This window comes from Danio aesculapii, chromosome 23, assembly GCF_903798145.1.
Source record: "Danio aesculapii chromosome 23, fDanAes4.1, whole genome shotgun sequence".
Lineage (NCBI taxonomy): Eukaryota > Metazoa > Chordata > Actinopteri > Cypriniformes > Danionidae > Danio > Danio aesculapii.
The window spans coordinates 2,162,833-2,184,998 of NC_079457.1; the positions used below are offsets into that span (position 1 = coordinate 2,162,833).

Here is a 22,166-nt window from a genome sequence, read left to right on the forward strand (position 1 = left end):
CCAATAAAGCAATTATTGAATTGAATTGAACTGAATAGAGAGAGAGAGAGAGAGAAGAGTGAGAGAGACAGACACACACTCAATTCAATTCAATAATTGCTTTATTGGCATGACAAATATTACAAATTATAAATTTTACATTAAAGATAAAAGAACATACATATAAAAAACACAGCAAACATAGTAGGTAGTAGAAGCAAAAATAATAATAAGAATAAAAAGATATATACATATAATAATAAAAAATAGATAAATAATATATCATATTATTTAATAAATCATATTATCATTCAATATATCATATATATATATATATATATATATATATATATATATATATATATATATATATATATATATATATATAATATTATTTGTATGTATCATATTCATATCAATAAAAAATAATAATATATCAGAATAAACTGTACTTTGAACAATTAACATTTTAGGATAAAACAGTAATAAAAACAGTAATAATCAGTATATTTACAATGATTAATTTATACTTATTTAAAGAAACACTATTTCACACAAATTAATATTTTGCACCATATATCTAACTGTTATTACGTGTTTTTTTATTTTTTACTAGCTATTTATGAAAAGATGCTTTATGAAATTAAAGCTGAACAAAATATGTCTGAATGCCTTTTTTGGGAAACTGCTGTAATTCGTATACATATGATAAAACGAGGCTATATTAGTCTATAATTAACTGTTTACGATGTGAGAGAATGTGGACATAATAATGATCTCTTCCGTTTCACGACGCGCAATAAATCTGAAATCACTGAATATAATGTGCTCCATCATATGATCAATTCTAATATTCGTCATTAATCTAAATAAACGGCGGGAATGTTTTGTAGCAGCACGTGACAGCGAGAGGGGCTACCGGACACTGGCCGGTTACCGTCAGCAGCGCGTGACCGGTGACAGCAGCAGCGAGACGCGCGTGCGCGTGCAGGAATAATCGGTTGCGTTATTTCCCCATCATCACCCCCAGTGAACCGAACACACGACCTCCCGCACACACCCGGCAGGAGCGGCGGGTCCGGATCAATCCTCACGCGATGAGCGGCGGCGTGTACGGCGGAGGTAAGAGCGATCACGCATCACCATGACAACCGCGAGCCGGCAGCATCAGCATCAGCGCCGCGACGGTATCACGGTACAGTGTGGGGAAAACGATCCGACAAACCCTCGAAATACACGCTTTTACCATGGTGAATGTTCACCTCTGAGTCTTTAGACACTAATGATAGGATGAGGACTTGTTCTTCCAAGTTGTAGACACAGGGGTATGTTTAACAGGAAGGCTCTAGCTATATTTCCGCTTTAGTATTTAAAAGCTGGACCTTTCATTAATAAACTTCACTTGTGCTGATTCTTCTTAAGATACAGGAGGAACACCAGAATAAACCCGTTACTCATCATTTTAATCATGCAATCTAAAACATGCTGAGATGTCAGCCATGGGTCTAACATGGACAAACCCAACCACTGTATTATTCAATTGAAGAAACGCTGGGTTTGTCTATATTTGACCTAATGTTTTCAAACACCTGTGATAAAAATCTCATGTACAGGAAAATAAACAAAGCACTTCAGCTGAAACTATTCTGCTGTCTCCCCACACAGACTCACACACACACACACATGCTAATTTCAGATAATATCAGATCAGGTCTGGTTGATGGTTTATGCTGCACAATATATGATTTCAGCATCGATATCACCATGTGTGCATCAACAACAGTCACATCACATACACTGTCAGGAAAAAAAGGTACAATGTTGTACCAAAGGAGGTACAAACCCTTGTCACAGGGGCAGCACCTTTTTATGGGACAGAATTGGACCTTAAAACAAAGAAACACATGTGTAGCATTGCAGTTTGTACCTTTAAGGACTTGATTTGTACCATGGGAAACTAAAACCTGCAGATACAATATTGTACTTTCATCAAAGGTACAAATCTGATCCATGAAGGCACCCCTACAGTGACAAGACACTTTGTACCTTAATAGTGTTGACTGTGTTCCTATTTAAAGGTGTTTTGCTTTATCCAATTTATTTTCAGTAAATAAAAAACATTAATTAATAAATAATAATAACTATTTATTATTAATAATAATTATTAAACAATGTTTTTAAAATAAGTTTCTTATTGTGTAAATGCACGTTTTCTATTTACAATAAAGAATAAAAATACTTTAAGATCAATGAAAAGATCTGTTTTTGCTAAACATTTGACACTTTTCACAGTAGTGTTACAGAAACACACTCTCCCATGAACAATAGAAAACACTTTTCTCTAGTTTTCACTCAAAACCTTTGTAAACACGTAAAAGTTCATTTAATTTGCTTAATTTTAGAACAGAAATAGAATTATGCAGAAGTATTGTAATGAGATGCACAATGTCTGATGAGTTTTACAATACTGAAATGTCTGCATCAACACTGCATATGCAGGACTTTTCTCAGCTCACCTGTAGTGGAAAACAAAAGCCAAAAGGTGCAGTTATCAATAATGAAATGTATTTATCAGAAAATGCTCACCAGATGTGCATTAAAAATACCTTAAATGTTTAGTTTACAATACAGATTCTTTTGTTTTGCCTATTTTGGATTATAGAATTTAATAATGAATGATTATGAGTTTCTTTAAACGTATGACTTTAAATGATGATTCATGTTTTAATATAGAAATTATTCATAAATCACTTTGCCTTTCCAGTCAAAGATATTGTTATACACGCTCAGAAATGAAGGTATGTAAGCTGTCACTGGGGTGGTACCTTTTTAAAAGGTACACATTTGTACTTAAAGGGTCCAAATTGGTACCTCAAAGGCATATTAGTTCCTAAAAATTTCAAGAGGAACACTTTTGTACTTTTTAGGTACTAATATGTACCTATGAGGTATTAATAATACTATGATCTTCTATGTGAAGCTGCTTTGACACAATCTACATTGTAAAAGCGCTACACAAATAAAGGTGAATTGAATTGAATTGAATTAATAAGGACCCTTTAGTTACAAATGCGTACCATTTGAAAAGGTACCACCCCAGTGACAGCTCTCGTACCTTTATTTCTGACAGTGTAAAGGAGTTGTCCAACACTTATGTACCTTTTTTATGAGAACAGTTGTGTACCTACATTTCAGTTGTACTATAAAAGGTACAGCACAGCGTCATAGAGGTCTTTTCTGTAAAGTAAAAGTTCTTTAATAATAAAGCACAAACTGAATCGGTGAGATTTTGAATCATATCAGTTCAACCTACAAATGAATGAATCATTGCATGTTACGTATGAACCGATTCAACGGGTTCACTAGAAAGAATCAGTTTGTTCATAAATCTGTTGTCACTATTACTACTTAACAGCAGTGATTCCTTTCATTCAAAATAACTGCTACCAATACGTTTTTGCAAATTTGGTGGACTAAAAAGTGCAATATTATACTTTGAAAATTAGTAAAACACAAGTTACATTAATAACAAAACACCCTGATCAATTAAAAACTGAATCAGTGAGATTGTGATTCAGATCAGCTCAACTCAAAAAAAGAGTCAATCTATGTTATGTGTGAACCGATTCAACATGTTGACTAAAAAGAATCAGTTTGTTCATGAATCAGACACTACCACCTAACACAAGAATAAATTTCTTCAATTAAAAATAACTACTAACATTGTTTTTGAGAATTTGCTGGACAGAGAAACTCAATATTATGCTTTGAAATGTGGTAAAGTAAAAGTTCCCCAAATAAAAAAAACACCCTTATGAATCACAAACTGAATCAGTGAGATTTTAAATCAAATCAGCTCAACTCACAAATGAATCCATTCAATGTAATGTGTGAACCGATTCAACCAGTTCACTAAAAAGAATCAGTTTGTTCATGAATCAGACACATATCTTGACATGAGAATTTCTTCAATTCAAAATAACAACTAACATTATAATTGGGGGTCACCACAGTGGAATGAACCGCCAACTTATCCAGCATATGTTTTACAAAGCTGCAACCCAGTACTGGGAAACACCCATACACACTCATTCACACACTCACTACAGCCAGTTTAGTTTATTCAATTCACCTATGGTGTTTAGACTGGGGGAAACCGGAGCACCCGGAGGAAACCTACGCCAACACGGGGAAAACATGCAAACTCCACACAGAAATGACAACTGACCCAGCCTGAGCTCGAACCAGTGACCTTCTTTCTGTGAGGTGACAGTGTTAACCACTGAGCCACCGTGACGCCTAATAACTATTAATAAGTAGCAAATTAGGAGTTTATTGAAGCAAAAGTCAAAATGGTTTGCTAAGAGCAAGAACTGAACCTTAAAATACTTACACATCGCAGAAAAACGAAATATCGCAATGTCAGATGTTTTCAATATGGTGCAGCCCTATAGTTTATAATAATATCTTCTCCAGACTGACATGATGATCTAGATAGATAGATCAGCTAGATCTAAACTGAAGACACCACAGACATTATCAGTGCTGCTGTGGAAGAGTGTGTGCATGATTGTGACTGATAAACAGATGTGTGTTGAACTGCAGATGAACACACATAATAACGTCAGTGTGTCTCTGTGTCAGATGAAGTGGGCGCACTGGTGTTTGACATCGGCTCTTTCTCCACCAGAGCAGGATACGCTGGAGAGGACTGTCCCAAGGTCAACACACACATACACATTCATCCTTCTGTTCATCTGTCCATCCGTTCCTCCATCCCTTCATCTGTTAATGCGTATCGGCCCATCTATCCACCAGTCCATATAAACTTCCATTCATCTGTTCATCCATCCATACAGTATATATGTTTATTAATCTGTCAATCTGTCCATTTACTCTTCCATTCATCTGTCTATCTATCCATCCATCCTGATATCCTTTTTTCATTTCAGCCAATCCACCTGTCTGTCTTTACTTCCAGTCATGTCTATATATTCATTATATATCTATATATTCATATATAAATTCCATCCATCCATTTCTCCTCTTAATGCTTATTCATGAGCCAATCCATCCATCTGTCCATCCATCCATCCATCCAAATATCCTTCTGTTAATGTCTATCCATCAGATAATTCATCCATCTGTCCCTATATCCTTCAGTTCGTCCATCCATCCATCCATCCATCCATCCATCCATATATCCTTCTGTCAATGTCTATCCATCAGATAATCCATCCATCTGTCGCTATATCCTTCAGTCCGTCCGTCCATCTATCAATCCATATATACTTCTGTTTATCCATCCATCCATCCATCTATCCTTTTGTTAATGTCTATCCATCCATCTGTCCCTATATCCTTCTGTTCATCCATCCATCCATCCATCCATTAATGTATATCCATCCATCTGTCCCTATATCCTTCAGTTCGACCATCCATCCATCCGTTAATGTCTATCCATCAGCTAATCCATCCATCTGTCCCTATATCCTTCTGTTCATCCATCTATCCATCCATCCATCCATCCATCTATCCTTCTGTTAATGTCTAGCCATCCATCTGTCCCTATATCCTTCTGTTCATCCATCCATCCATCCATCCATTAATGTATATCCATCCATCTGTCCCTATATCCTTCAGTTCGACCATCCATCCATCCGTTAATGTCTATCCATCAGCTAATCCATCCATCTGTCCCTATATCATTCTGTTCATCCATCCATCCATCCATCCATCCATCCATATATCCTTCTGTTACTGTCTATCCATCAGCCAATACATCTATCTGTCCCTATATACTTCTGTTCATCCATCCATCCATCCATCCATCCATCCATTCACTAATGTCTATCCATCAGCCAATCCATCCATCTGTCCCTATATCATTCTGTTCATCCATCCATGCATCCATCCATCCATCCATATATCCTTCTGTTAATGTCTATCCATCATCCAATCCATCCATCTGTCCCTATATTATTCTGTTCATCCATCCATGCATCTATCCATCCATCCATCCATATATCCTTCTGTTAATGTCTATCCATCATCCAATCCATCCATCTGTCCCTATATTATTCTGTTCATCCATCCATGCATCTATCCATCCATCCATCCATCCATCCATATATCCTTCTGTTAATGTCTATCCATCATCCAATCCATCCATCTGTCCCTATATTATTCTGTTCATCCATCCATGCATCTATCCATCCATCCATCCATCCATCCATATATCCTTCTGTTAATGTCTATCCATCATCCAATCCATCCATCTGTCCCTATATTATTCTGTTCATCCATCCATGCATCTATCCATCCATCCATCCATCCATCCATATATCCTTCTGTTAATGTCTATCCATTAGCCAATCCATCTATCTGTCCCTATATCTTTCTGTTCTTCCATCCATCCATCCATCCATCCATCCTTCAGTTAATGTCTATCAATCAGCCATCATTAATTCATCCATCTGTCCATCAATCTATCCATCATCCATCCAATTGAAGTGTTAACTGAAGAGCACATGATTGCCGTTATGCTCTATATTCCTGTCTTTGCAGGTGGATTTTCCCACTACTATAGGAGTGAACGCCGAGGAGGAGGGGCCAGCGGACATGGGGGCGGAGCAAGAAAGCAACAGTGGGCGGAGCTACTACATTGACACCACAGCTCTGCATGTGCCGCGGGCAGGAGTCGAGCTGATCTCTCCACTGAAGAACGGCATGAGTACGACACACACACTATTTAACAACATCTACACGTTTATTTTCAGCATAACATCTCAGATTCTACTTTGTTCATCTCTAATCTCTGCTAGTTGAGGACTGGGATGCTTTCCAAGCCATTATTGACCACATCTACAGCAAACACATCAAATCAGAGCCCGGTTTACACCCTGTTCTGATGTCTGAAGCTCCTGTGAGTACATCAGTCTTGAATATAATTTCATCACTGGATGAAGCAAAACATTAAACTTCAGTAAATTCATTCAATTTGTCAAATACTAACTTCTCTATTAAAAATGTAAAGACTCACTCTGATTGAATCACTGAATTGGTGAGACGTTGAATCAAACTGAAAAATGATTCACTCTGATTCATTCGAACAAATACAACAGGTAGAATGAATCAGTTTGTTTATGAATCAGACATTACTAATAAATCTTAGCATGAGCATTGATTTCTTCAATTAAAAATAACAACCAGCATCATATGTTTGTGAAAATTGCTGGACTAAATGTAGTACTAAAATGTACTTTCAAATGTGGTAAAGTCACTTCCCCAAATAACAAAATATAGTGATTAATTACAAACTGAATCAGTGAGATTTTGAATCAAATCAGCTCAACTCACAAATGAATCATTTCATAATATGTGTGGACAGATTCAACAAACACAATATATTCATTCAGTTGGCAGAAACAGCTCTTTCTGTGACAGGAGATGATTTAGTTCACAAATAAACAACATTAATTTACATTTACCTATTTGGGAGTATTAAGTTCTCAAATAGGAACCGAATCACTAAATCAGTGAGATGTTGAATCAAATCAAATCAACTCACAAATGAATTATTCCATGTTGCGAGAGAAACAATTCAACAAATTCACTAAAATTATTATTTTGTCCATGAATCAGACATCTGATTTATTAAACTCAAATATTAACATTATATTTTTGTGAAATTTACTGAACTAAAAAATAGCTGGACATAAATAACAAAATAGCCTAATAAAGTTTAAACTGAATCAAAATGAATCATTGCATGTTACATGTGAACCGATTCAACAGATTGACTAAAAAGAATCAGTTTGTTTGTGAATCAGACATTACTACATCTTAATGCGAGCATAAGCCATTTGCTGGACTAAAAGGTGCATTATTATCAAGTAAAAGCTCCTTAATGATGAAGCTGAATCGGTGAGATTTAGAATCATTTCAGCTCAACTCACAAATGAATCATTCCATGTTATGTGTGGACAGATTCAACAAACAATATATCCATTCAGTTGGCAGAAACAGCTGCTTCTTTGACAGGAGATGATTTAGTTCACAAACAAACAACATTAATTTACATTTACCTATTTGGGATTATTAAGTTCTCAAATACGAACCAAATCCATTTAACATCCAGATTTTTTGACTAACTGCATCTCTGTTTAATGTTTATCGTCTTTTTTTCATATTTATTTTGTGTTGTCACTTGTAACTTTATGTACACTGGAAGCTTCTGTAGCCAAAACAAATTCCTTGTGTGTGTGAAGCACATTTGGCAATAAAACTTCTGATTCTGAATCACTGAATCAGTGAGATGTTGAATCAAATCAATTCAACTCACAAATGAATCATTTCATGTTACAGATGAACAAATTCAACAAGTTCACTAAAAAGAATCAGTTTGTTCATGAATCAGACACCTGATATATTAAATTCAGCTATTAACATTATATTTTTGTGAAATTTGCTGGACTAAAACATGCAAAACTACACTTTTAAATGAAGTAAAGTAAAAGTTCCCCAAATAACAAAATACTCTGATAAAGTTTAAACTGAATCAGTGAGATTTTGAATCAAAACGAATAATTCCACGTTACATGTGAACCAATTCAACAGATTGACTAAAAAGAATCGGTTTGTTCGTGAATCAGACATTACTACTAGCAGCTTAACAGCATCTTAACAGCAGCATAAAGCCTTTGCTGGACTAAAAAGCGCAATATTATCCCTAGAAATGTAGTAAAGTAAAAGTTCTTTAATGATAAAGCACAAACTGAATCGGTGAGATTTTGAATAAAATCAGTTCAACTTACAAATGAATGAATCATTGCATGTTACGTATGAACCGATTCAACAGGTTCACTGGAAAGAATCAGTTTGTTCATAAATCTGTTGTCACTATTACTACTTAACAGCAGTGATTCCTTTCATTCAAAATAACTGCTACCAATACGTTTTTGGAAATTTGGTGGACTAAAAAGTGCAATATTATACTTTGAAATTTAGTAAAACACAAGTTACATTAATAACAAAACACCCAGAAAAATTTAAAACTAAATCAGTGAGATTGTGATTCAGATCGGCTCAACTCAAAAAAAGAATCTTGTTATGTGTGAACCGATTCAACATGATTCACCGAATGTTATGTGTGAACCGATTCAACATGTTGACTAAAAAGAATCAATTTGTTCATGAATCAGACATTACTACCTAACACAAAAATAAATTTCTTCAATTAAAAATAACTACAAACATTGTTTTTGAGAATTTGCTGGACTGAGAAACTCAATATTATGCTTTGAAATGTGGTAAAGTAAAAGTTCCCCAAATAAAAAAAACACCCTTATGAATCACAAACTGAATCAGTGAGATTTTGAATCAAATCAGCTCAACTCACAAATGAATCCATTCCATGTAAATGTGTGAACCGATTCAACCGGTTCACTAAAAAGAATCAGTTTGTTCATGAATCAGACACATATCTTGACATGAGAATTGATTTCTTTAATTTAAAATAACAACTAACATTATATTTTTGTGAAATTTGCTGGACTAAAAAGTGCAATATTATTGAATGTAATAAACTTAAAGTTGCCCAAAATAACAAAATACAGATTCATTACAAACAAACTCACTGAGATTTTGAATCAAATCAGCTCAACTGAAAAATGAATCATTCCTTGTGAACTGATTCAACACATTTACTAGAAAGAATCGGTTTGTTCAGGAATCAGACATAAAATAAGCATGGATTTCTTCAGTCCAACATAACTACTAACACTATATTTGTGTAAATTTAGTGGAATACAAGGTCCAGTATTATGCTTTGAAATGTAGTAAAGTAAAAGCTATTATAGTACAGTAGCAATGAAGGAATATACTAACATGCATTGTAAGCTATTTTGGATAAAAGTTATTCTCTGACATCTGAAAGTGCTCGATCATCATTTACTCATCCTTAACTTGTTAAAACCGTATTTTTAACTGCTTAACATAAAAGAAGATATTTTGAAAAATGTTGGAAACCGGTAACCATTGACTTCCATGGATTTTTACTACAGTGAATGTCAATGATTACCGGTTTCCAACATTCTTCAATAGATTTACTTGTGTTCAACAGAGAAAGAGAAACTCAAACTAGTTCATAACAATATATTTCAGGCGAACTGTCTTTTTAATGTCTTTCTATTTGAGATTTGCATGAACCGAGCGATGCATTTGCAGTACTTTCGAACACTTTCTGACCGCCGTCTCTCTTTTGTGACAGTGGAACTCGCGAGCCAAGAGGGAAAAACTCACAGAGCTCATATTTGAGCATTACAACATCCCCGCTTTCTTCCTGTGCAAAACAGCTGTGCTCACCGCGTATCCAATCAGAGCGCAGCACTCAGGGACGTCAGCCAATCACAATGCAGTTGCTCATGTATTAAAGGCAGGCTGATGATGTCATGATGTTTGTACCTCACCTTAACCTGATCGACTGCAGCTTCGCCAACGGTCGAGCCACGGGCCTGGTGCTGGACAGCGGAGCCACGCACACCACCGCCATCCCAGTGCATGATGGGTACGTCCTGCAGCAAGGTAAACACCTTAGTCATAACCTTGTTATTTTAGTCACGGAAACTACACATATATAAGGAGGATTCTAGAAGTGACATTTGTTTGTACAAACATGAAGGAATTCAGTTAACTTATGAGTGTGTACATATTTATGTGGATCAAACATAAAACAATGACGTTGTCTCGCAAAAAATTGTGTCATTTGAAAAAGCAGCATTTTTTGAGGGTACACTGTTATTATTTATTAATAATAAAATAATAATACCTTACATTGGATCAAAATAAATATTAAAAGTATTGAATTAAAAAGCTTGATTAAACTGAATAAAAATAATACACAGAATTAACAAGTTCTTAATGACTTGAATTCCAGGTTTTGGTCCTGAAATTTAACATATCTGTTTATTTAAGCTGTGAATATTTTAACTAAAAACGTTTTCATACATATAAATTCAACAAGTCATATTAAATTTCCAGATTTCACTTACAAAATATTCAATACCCTTTAAAAATATGATGGATTATACTCAAAAGGTGATTTTGAGTTCATTTAATTTCAGTTCAAATATTCGCTTCCTTAAATTCAGTGGCTCAAATTCGACTGTTAAAATTCGACATGAACTGCAGGAAAAGCAATAGATTGAAGATCGCCAGCAGGGGGAGATGGAATAATGTAAGATTTTTAACCCAGTAAATAGGCGAGAAAAAAGCTAATAAAGGCACAAAAGTAGCATTTATGTTAATATCAATATGCGCAAAACTGGATTATCGCATTAAAGACGTGCGAATAAAGCAGCGTTTCCATCCAACGAGTCAAAGCGAACAAAATCGTCACTTCCTGATTAACTGCCGCCAAATATCAACAGTAAGAAATGAATTTACTGCGGTAAGAGAAACTGCGTCAATCTTCATCTAATTAATGACTTGCGCCTCAGTAGGCAATCCTGACGCCTCAAATACGGTCAAGCTGCGGTCACACTTGACTTTTCCTCCCTTAGACTTCCATTCATACGCACGTGACTGCGTCAGACCGAAAACGCAAGGTCATGCGTCAAGTTTCGCATGTCGCTGCGGTGCAAAGCTCAAGCTTGGTGAACTCTGACCTGTGAAATCGCATCACTTGACTGCGTGAGACCAATCGAGGATCAAAACAGGACCTCTCTGGACAGAAATTTAAAACATGGAGCAATCGCTCGCTTTAATGTCTAATCATCTTGTTTAATCCCGCCTCTTTTCGCAGGGCCGTATAACAGAATTTCGCACACACAAAGCCCAGTGTGACTGTAGCTTCACACTGGGCTTTGTGTGTGCGAAATTCTGTCGTGCTCGCTGCAGAAGTTGGGATTTGCTCAACTTTTCAAGTGCCAAAGGAAGCGTCAGCCAATCAGATCGCTGTATGCAAATACACCAGCTCAGGCAGTAGCCGATTGCTGACTAATTTCATTGGCTGACGCTGCTATGATTATCACGTCAGCCCCAACTTCAAACACGCCCTCTGTCAAGTGTTGACGCTGAAGCCCTGTGTGCATGGGGCGTCAGACACGGAGCACAGACGCTCTTGATTCTGGAGGTCATTAATATAATAACACTAATACTTAAACGCTAAGGTGTTTAAGAATGACCAAAACAACAGTTCAGATGGTTTACAGTGTGCTCAGCCTGCTGGTTTGTCCATTTACACACATTTTGATCATCACATGATCTCTTATAACACAATCACATGACCTTTTTTAATGCGCATACTGAAATTTATACAGTAAAAGTGTTTCCATCGCAGTTTATGCGCATCTTTTCCTATCGAATAAAAAGTTTATCCTACTCAGTTGTGTGCTTAAGTTTTTTTACGCGATTTTTCTAAATTTATGCTCATCACGGCGTTTCCATCAACCGTTTTTTATGCACATAAGAATAGGTGGATGTAAAGCTACTACATAGCTACTGTCTTGGACGTTATAAATAATAAAACGAGTATGAGTAAATGATGTTTTGGACATTTATATTTGCCATTATGTAAAGGAAGCTAGCTGGTGATCGCGTAAACCGCAAACCTTACTCCTCGAATCTTAAGAGGGGATTCAGCGACAGACGATGTTCTGCTCCTTAGAGCATTTGTCTCCTATGCCGGTATCGCCGGTTCGCGCCCTGCTCGGACCAGTGGGGTTACATGCACATAAACCATCTTTCGACTAATATGATGTTACACATTCTCTATCCTTATTAACTCTTTCTTCTATAGACGTAAAGTATTATTATTATTGACTGCTAAAGAATATAAACGTAAGAGAAACAGGAGAGGAAATATTATAATAATACAAAATAGATAAACGTAATTGCCAGGGCTAAGAACAATTAAGATATTAGTTACAAAACCAGAGAAATTTGATGAGAATATGTCACACGAAAGGTATGATTCAGGTATGTTCAGGTATGATTTATGGTTGGGTATGGATGGGGCGTGTAATTTAAAATAATTTAACATAACAGGTTGAGCGCCCCCTGCTGGTCTCACTAACACCACTTCCGGCAACAACCCATGTGGTCTTCCATCCAGGAACTGACCAGGTGCAGCACTGCTTAACTTCAGTGGGTGACCCTGTGAGAGTTGTGGAGAGCTAGCTGCCGGCTATTTGTGCTGGTACAACATGAAGGAATTAAGTTAGCTTGGGAGTTATTATTAATTTAAGTGGATTGAACATATAATTATTTAGTTGTTGTGTTTTAGCAACTAGCAGAAATGGTGAGCAGGAGGAGTCTGTTAGGTTGTAATAACTCTCCCTAAAAACTTTTCCCCGTCTTTCTGAATGAAATGCCTACTTTACTACATCCAATCAGCTTGCAGCAGGAAAAAACAAGCCACGCCCACTGTTTGCTCATTTAATATTCTGCTTCTTTATGAACTGTCACACAATATGACGCACACACAAAAAACAGCCTCAGCTTCTGGTTCATGCGGACTTTAAAGTTGTAATTTTTGAAACATAATAAAAGTTGTATGTAGAAGATGTGAAATGTTCTAGAATCCTCCATACACACACACACACACACACACACACACACACACACACTGTGGGTCTGTGCTTTTTGTGTGTTCAGGGATCGTGAAGTCGCCTCTGGCCGGGGACTTCATCAGCATGCAGTGTCGAGAGTTGTTTCAGGAGATGAACATTGACACAGTTCCTCCATACATGATCGCATCAAAGGTAGTGTGTGTCCTGTCATTGTGTCTGTGTGTGTTTGAATTCTGAAAGTGTGTGTGTGTGTTTATCAGGAGCCCGTGAGGGAAGGAGCTCCGCCGCTGTGGACCAAGAAAGACAAACTGCCTCCGGTCAGCAAGTCGTGGCACACATTTATGTGTAATGTAAGAGTCCAGAACACTGTGTGTGTGTGTGTGCGTGTGTGTGTGCGTGTGTGTGTCTTGCTGTGACAGTGGATTTAACTCTTTCAGGAGGTGATTCAGGACTTCCAGGCGTCTGTGCTGCAGGTGTCTGACTCTCCGTATGATGAACAGTGAGTGAAACACACACACACACACACACACACACACACACACGCACACACACACACGCACACACGCACACGCACACACGCACACACACGCACACACACACACACACACAAATAGTTTGCCCTCCTGTGAAATTTTTTTCTTTTGCAAATATTTCTTAAGAGCTATTTAACAGAGAGGTGATCTGGCGACACTTTACTTGAAGGGGTGTTCATAAGACTGTCATTAAACCCTTATGATCATGACATGACACATGAATGACGTCATGAATGTAAAGAAGTTTTAATGCATGCTTATAACAGCTGTCATCATGTGTCATTCGCTCACTTACCAGCTGTTATAAGCCTGCATTAAAACTCATTTACATTCATGACGTCATTCATGTGTCATGTCATGATCATAAAGGTTTAATGACAGTGTTGGTGGTTCATTCAGCTGTGGCAACCCCTGATGAACAAAGGGACTAAGTCAAAGGAAAATGACTGACTGAATGAATGACTGTGTTTCCTTGTTCTGAACAAAACAAAAAGTTCCCTTGCTTTGTTAAACAGCACTTGGGAAATGTATAAAAACTATTAAAAATTCACAGGAAAGCTAATAATATTGACCCTAAATGTGTGTGTGTGTGTGTGTGTGTGTGTGTGTGTGTGTGTGTGTGTGTGTGTGTGTGTTTGTTTAGGGTGGCTGCGCAGATGCCAACGGTGCATTATGAAATGCCGAGCGGATACAGCACAGATTTTGGAGCGGAGCGTTTGCGGATACCGGAGGGTCTGTTTGATCCATCTAATGTGAAGGTGAAATATAGACCAGCGTCTGCTCATCTGCTCTTATCAGGGACCAAACCAAACCAAAAACCCAACCAAACCAACCAACCAACCAACCCAAACCAAACCACCAAAAACCAAGCAAACCAACCCAAACCACCAACCAACCAGCCAATCAACCATACCAACAACCCAACCCAACTAAACCAATCAACCAACGAAAACCAAACAATCAACCAAACCAAACAACAATCCAACCCAACTAAACCAATCAACCAACCAACCAACCAACCAAACCAAACCAAACTAAACCAACAACCCAACCCAACTAAACCAATCAACCAACTGAACTAATCAACCAACCAAACCAAACCAAAAAAAAATCAAACCAACAACTCAACCAAACCAACCAACAACCCAACCAATCAATTAATCAATCAACCATCCAACCAAACCAAAACAACCCAACTCAACCAAACCAATTAACCAACCAACCAACCAACCACCAAACCAACCAATAACCCAACCAAACCAAAAAATAGACCCCACCCAACCCAACTCAACCAAATCAATCAACCAACTAAACTAAACTAAACTAAACCAACTCAAACCAACCAACAACTCAACCAAACCAAACCAAAACCACCAACCCAATAAATCAACCAACCCACACCAACCAAGTTAGTAATTAGTAGTGAGGGGTTACCCAATCATGAAAAAAATAAAAGAATCTGAAGACACAATGATATTGGATTTCCGGAATTCTGGTGGTGAATTGCTTAATATTTGCACAGCTTTCCAATTAGAGCAACTGGAATCACAAATGTTGAAAGTCACAGATGAGAATGAAGAGTGAGAGAGAGAGAGAGAGAGAGAGAGAGAGAGAGAGTGTGTTTGTGATGCTGATATGCGTGCTGTCTGTGTGTTCTCAGGGATTGTCTGGTAACACCATGCTGGGTGTCGGACACGTGGTCACCACCAGCATCGGCATGTGTGACATCGATATCAGACCGGTAGGAGAGAGAAAAAAAACTCCAATAGATAATAGATGATGTGAAGAGACTTTGTTAGTGTTTCATATTGATGTTTGTGTGTAGGGTCTGTACGGCAGTGTGATCGTGACAGGAGGAAACACACTTCTGCAGGGCTTTACAGAAAGACTCAACAGAGAACTGTCTCAAAAAGCACCACCGGTGAGTTCCTGATCTCTGTCTGATCATAATCTCAGTCTGATTTATCTCAAACTAATCTCAAACTGAACTCAATCTGATCTCTGTCTGACATTCAATTTGAACTTTATCTGATCTCTGAATTTATTCTGATCTCTGTCTGATCAAAATGTGATCTTGATCTGATTTCAGTCTGAACTCAATATGACCTTCAATTTGAATTTAATCTGATCTCTGTCTGATCTCAATATAAATGTATTCGGATATCCTTCTGATCTCAATTTAAAGTTAATCTGATTTCTGTCTGATCGCAATCTGATCTCAATCTAAAATTAATCTGATATCTGTCTGATCACAATCTGAACTACAATGTGATCTCTGTTTGATGTCAATCTAGATGTATTCTGATCTAATTCCAAAATCAATCTGAGCTCAGTCAGATCATTTAATCTTTGTCTGATCTCCGCCTGATCGACATGTCAGTCCAATCTCTGTATAATCTTAATTACAAATAAATTTTAGCTTTGTCTGATTGCTGCCTATTTTTAACCTGATCACAATCTGATCCCAATCAAAACTCAATTTGATTTTTATCTGACCTCAATTTGAATTTAATCTGATCAGTCTGAATTTATTCTGATCTCAATCTAAACTCAATGTGATTTCCATCTAAACTCAATATGATCTATGTCTGACCTCAATCTTAAATTAATCTGATATCTGTGTGATCTCAATTTGAACTTTTTGAACTAAATCCAAACTCTGTCGGACCATTTGATTTTGATCTGATCTCTGACATCTGAGCTCAGTGTGTTCTCGGTCTAAATTCAATTTGATCTAAATCTGAATTCTGTCTGATTGCTGTCTGTCTTCAGTCTGATCTTATTCTCAACTTAACCCCTAATGTCCATCTGTGTCTGCAGAGCATGAGACTGAAACTCATCGCCTGTAACAGCTCCATAGAGAGGAGATTCAGCTCCTGGATTGGAGGATCTATTCTAGCTTCATTGGTGAGATTTGAAGTGCAAGTCAGGTTTTGATACGCAACATCGTGCAATGGAACATTTTTATCTCGCAACTATGACTATTCTTCTTAGATTTGCAATTACCTATTTTAATTTTGTATTCTGTGATTTAAAAACAAGCTTCCATGACATTAGTTTATAGTTCTCCAGTGCCATAATACATTTGAACTTGAGTCTGAACTCAATCGGATCAAAATCCAATTGCTGTCTGATATTAATCTCAACTCTGTCTGATCTCAATTTAAGCTCAGTCTGATCTCACTTTCAACTCAGTTTGCTCTGTTTAGTCTCAGTCTGACCTGTCTGATCTCTATTTAAAGTCTATTTAATCTCTGTCAGGTCTTAATCTAAAAATTATCTGATCTTAATTTGAACTCAATCTGATCTCAATTTAAATTTAGTCTCATCTCAGTTTGAACTCAATCTGATCTCTGTCTGGTTTTAATATGAACTCAATCTGATCTCTGTCTAGCCTCAATATGAACTCAATGTGATCTCTGTCTGGTTTCAATTGGACCTTAATCTGATCTCTGTCTGGTGTCAATTTGAACTCAATCTGATCTCTGTCTGGTGTCAATTTGAACTCAATCTATTTTTCTTTCTGATATCAATATAAGCTCAGTCTCATCTCAATTTGAACTTAATCTGATTTGTCTGATCTTAAATGAAACTTGAGCTGATCTCTGTCTGATCTCAATTTGAATCTTATCTCCATCTGACCTCCGCCTGGTCTCAATCTGAACTAGATCTGATCTGAATTTAACTCTATCTCATCTCAATTGGAATTCAATCTGATCTGTCTGATCTCAATTTGATTTCGATTGGATCTTTGTCTAGTTTTAATCTAAAATTGATCAGATCTCAATTTGAACTCAATCTGATCTCAATTTAAATTTAGTCCCATCTCAGTTTGAACTCAATCTGATCTCTGTCTGGTCTCAATATGAACTCAATCTTATCTCTGTCTGGTGTCAATTTGAACCCAATCTTTTCTCTTTCTGATCTCAATTTAAATTTAGTCTCATCTCAGTTTGAACTCAATCTGATCTCTGTCTGGCCCCAACATGAACTCAATCTGATCTCTGTCTGGTTTCAATATGAACTCAATCTTTTTTCTTTTTGATCTCAATATAAGCTCAGTCTCATCTCAATTTGAACTTAATCTGATTTGCTTGATCTTAAACTGAACTTGATCTAATCTCTGTCTGATCTCAATTTGAACTCAATCTGATCTCCGCCTGGTCTCAATCTGAACTCGATCTGATCTGAATTTTTAACTCCTCTCAATTAGAACTCAATCTGACCTAGTCTTAATTTAACCTAAATCTGATGCCAGTCAGGTCTCAATCTGATCTCTTTCTGGTCTCAATATGACCTCGATGTGCTTCTCAATATAAACTCAGTCTGATCCAATTTGAACTTGATCTGATCTCAATCTGAAACAGCAGATACTCTGAGATGCACAGAACAAACAGACTCACACACATCTACAGATTGAGAGTTAAGCGGATCTGCATTGACCTGAGCTGTGATCATCCACAGGGAACCTTCCAGCAGATGTGGATCTCGAAGCAGGAGTATGATGAGGGTGGAAAACAGAGTGTGGAAAGGAAATGCCCCTAAACCCACACACATTAACACACACACACACACACACACACACAACCAAACAAAAACGCATGCGGTCTGTGGAATGGTATGCCCTTCACCCTGAACTGCTGAATTATGTTTGTAAACAAACTACACATCTTTACAGTAACTCCGTGTCGCTTGCTCTGTCAGATACCCAATAAACTCAGAAATGTCCCAGTGTGTTCAGGACACTTCATTCATGCTGAGAAATGAGAAACCACTAAATCTAAAGTCATCTCTGGCTGATCAATCGTTGTTTATTTTAATCAATAAATTGATTAATAATTCAGTAAAATCTTAATAACTGACTTATAGTAATATCTGGCAATTTAAAGAATATTAAGATCATGTATATCCTAAATTGCAATAAAGTATACTTGCGCGCACGCACACACACACACACACACACACACACACACACACACACACACACACACATACACACACACACACACATATTAGATGTATACAAATACACATAGCCTACATAGTAGGGCTGCACAATATATCGTTTCAGCATCGATTTCACAATGTAATCATTCGCAATAGTCTCATCGCGAGTATATGCAATGTTGAGTCAATGTTGATGCAAAGTATTTTTTGAGGCCTGTGACTGTTAACGGTGCATTCACACGGGGCTTCAGCGTCAATGCTTGACCGAGGGCATGTCTGAAGTTGAAATGAAATTAGTCAGCAATCGGCTAGATGGGGTATTTTTGGGGTAGTTGGTTGATAAAGCAATCTGATTGGCTGATGCTTCAGTTGGCGCCTAAATTGAGAAATTCCCATCTTCTGCAGCGAGCAACGCCACTAAAGCAGTGCCGGCAGATCCACAATTCAGTTAGGCAATGCCTGACGTCACCCATTCAAAGTGAATGGGAAGCATTGACACTGATGCCCCTTGTGAATGTGGCGTAGAGGGTTTAAAAGTATTCAGGCCTTAGAAATTGTACCGTTTAAAACTTAGAAAAATTAATAACGATTGAATTGTTTATAAAACGAAGACTATGCAGCATTATTTTACACTTGATTATTCAGTTACTTTACACCTGAATTCAGATTGACTCATCGGTAAACAATAAAATAATGTTTATTTAATTTGTATCTTTTTTATTGAAATTATCTACGCTTGTAGATTGTTTCTTATATTTTATGCATATGTACTCCCCTACAAAATCATCCCAATCAATCCAAGATGATACTTTTTTTTTTTTCAAATAGTTATACAACTCATCTAGTGAAAATGTATTCATATCACAATATACAGATGAAGTCAGAATTATTAGCCTCCCTTTTTAATTTTTTTCTTTTTTAAATATTTCCCAAATGATGTTGAACAATTCCCAATCCCAATTTTCACAGTATGTCTGATAATATTGTTTCTTCTGGAGAAAGTCTTATGTTATTTTGGCTAGAATAAAAGCAGTTTTTAATTATTTAAACACCATTTTAAGGTCAATATTATTAGCCCCTTTAAGGTATATATTTTTTTCGATAGTCTCCAGAACAAACCATCATTATACAATAACTTGCCTGATTACCCTAACCTGCCTAGTTAACCTAATTACCCTAGTGAAGCCTTTAAATGTCACTTTAAGCTGTATAGAAGTGTCTTGAAGAATATCTAGTCTAATATTATTTACTGTCATCATGACAAAGAGGAAATAAATCAGTTATTAGAGATGAGTTATTAAAACTATTATGGTTAGAAATGTGTTGAAGAAATCTGCTCTCTGTTAAACAGAAATTGAGGAAAAAAATCGACACGGGGGCTAATAAATCAGGGGGCTAATAATTCAACTGTATTTTGCAGAATAAAAAAATATCGCAATGTCAGAGTTTTCCAATATCGTGCAGCCCTACTACATAGTATATAAACAATTGTTGAATGACATTTTAGTGAAATTATTTTTTAATATATATATTGAGTTATTAGAATTATTAGACCTGTAATTTTTTTAATGACTTTTTCAGATATTTCCCAAGTGCTGTTTAACAGAGAACGAAAAGTTTTCACTGTGTTTCCTATTATAGTTTCTTTCTGGAGAAAAACTTATTTCTTTTAGTTTGACTGGAATAAAATATCAATATAATATATATAAAATAGAGGATAAGTTGGTGGTTCATTCCGCTGTGGCGACCCCAGATTAATAAAGGGACTAAGCTGAAAAGAAAATGTATGAATAATTTACTGTAGAATAATATTCACTCATTCATTTTAATTCGGATTAGTCCCTTTATTAATCAGGGGTCGCCACAGTGGAATGAACTGCCAACTATCCCAGCATATGTTTTACACAGCGGATGCCCTTCCAGCTGCAACCCAGGAACACCCCTACACACTCATTCACACACACACTCATACACTACAGCCAGTTTACTTCATCAATTCCCCTATAGTGCATGTGTTTGGACTGTGGGGGAAACCAGAGCACCCGGAGGAAACCCACGCCAACAAGGGGAGAACATGCAAACTCCACACAGAAATGCCAATGGACCCAGCCGGGACTCAAACCATCGACCTTCTTGCTGTTAGGTCACAGTGCTAACCACTGAGCCATTGTTTCGCCCCTATAATATAATATAATATAATATAATATAATATAATATAATATAATATAATATTTTTAGCCCCCTTATAATGTTTTATTGTTTACTCCAACACTAAATCCAACACTCACAGTAAACACAGTAATTATTACACCAAGTAATATTCTTATTATTTATTAAATTAACCATTAAATAGTATTTTATTAATGTCTACCTCTACCCCCACCCCAAACTCTACACCTCTCCCTCACAGTAATGTAAAAATATTAATTATTATTGCTGTACAGCGTCACAATAGTGATGCTATATTGATGCGAGTATCCGCAGCTGTATCTCTTCTAGACGTTACTATAAATACGCCAGATGAAGGTTGGCTGCCATGGTATGGAATAAAATCACTGTCATTAATATTTCGTGCATAAATAAAATTCACGCATCCGTAATTATAAAATCGTAAAGGAAAAGGAGCGTACTCGTAATTTTACGAGGCTACAATTAAAAAATCTGCGATTAGAACAGACACAGATACGACATTTTGTTTTTCTGTTTGTTTATGACTGATACATTTACGATCGGTGTACTTTACAAACACGAATTACAGTTTCTCTACGGACACGAAGTTCTGATTACGAGTACGAATCAAACAGCGAGACTTCACTGTCAAAATTACGTCACCGCTTCCACAGGCATTAATAAACAAGCGAGAGTCATCGATCATAACGGCGCGCCTGCTGGACGTTCGAGCTTACACACACCGTTTCAGATAAGATTTCTGTTATTCCCTCTTTGAGAAATGTCCGTCATGAGCTGTAATAAAGGTTGAGACTCAATGAGGTCCTATTTCGCTGTGTTTCTTGGACATTTTACTGAATCAAAATTAAGAACGGGCCGAGGATAGAGAGCTAGCATAATGTCAGTTAACGTTACTGGCAGCGAGCGCAGAGTCTCTCAGTGAATCACTGAACAGTGTTCAACTATA

General features: G+C 36.8%; 1 protein-coding gene across 1 annotated transcript; it reads left to right on the forward strand.

Moving 5' to 3' along the window:
• Positions 1-981: 981 nt before the first annotated feature.
• Positions 982-18,889, forward strand: actl6b (actin-like 6B). The gene is made up of 14 exons (XM_056449357.1): positions 982-1,101; positions 4,624-4,700; positions 6,547-6,712; positions 6,804-6,904; positions 10,250-10,347; positions 10,469-10,563; positions 13,636-13,742; positions 13,811-13,900; positions 13,988-14,049; positions 14,727-14,841; positions 15,744-15,824; positions 15,909-16,004; positions 16,904-16,990; positions 18,548-18,889. Exons 1-14 carry the CDS (start codon positions 1,077-1,079, stop codon positions 18,626-18,628), a joined length of 1,281 nt encoding a protein of 426 aa, XP_056305332.1. The 5' UTR covers positions 982-1,076; the 3' UTR covers positions 18,629-18,889.
• Positions 18,890-22,166: the final 3,277 nt, after the last annotated feature.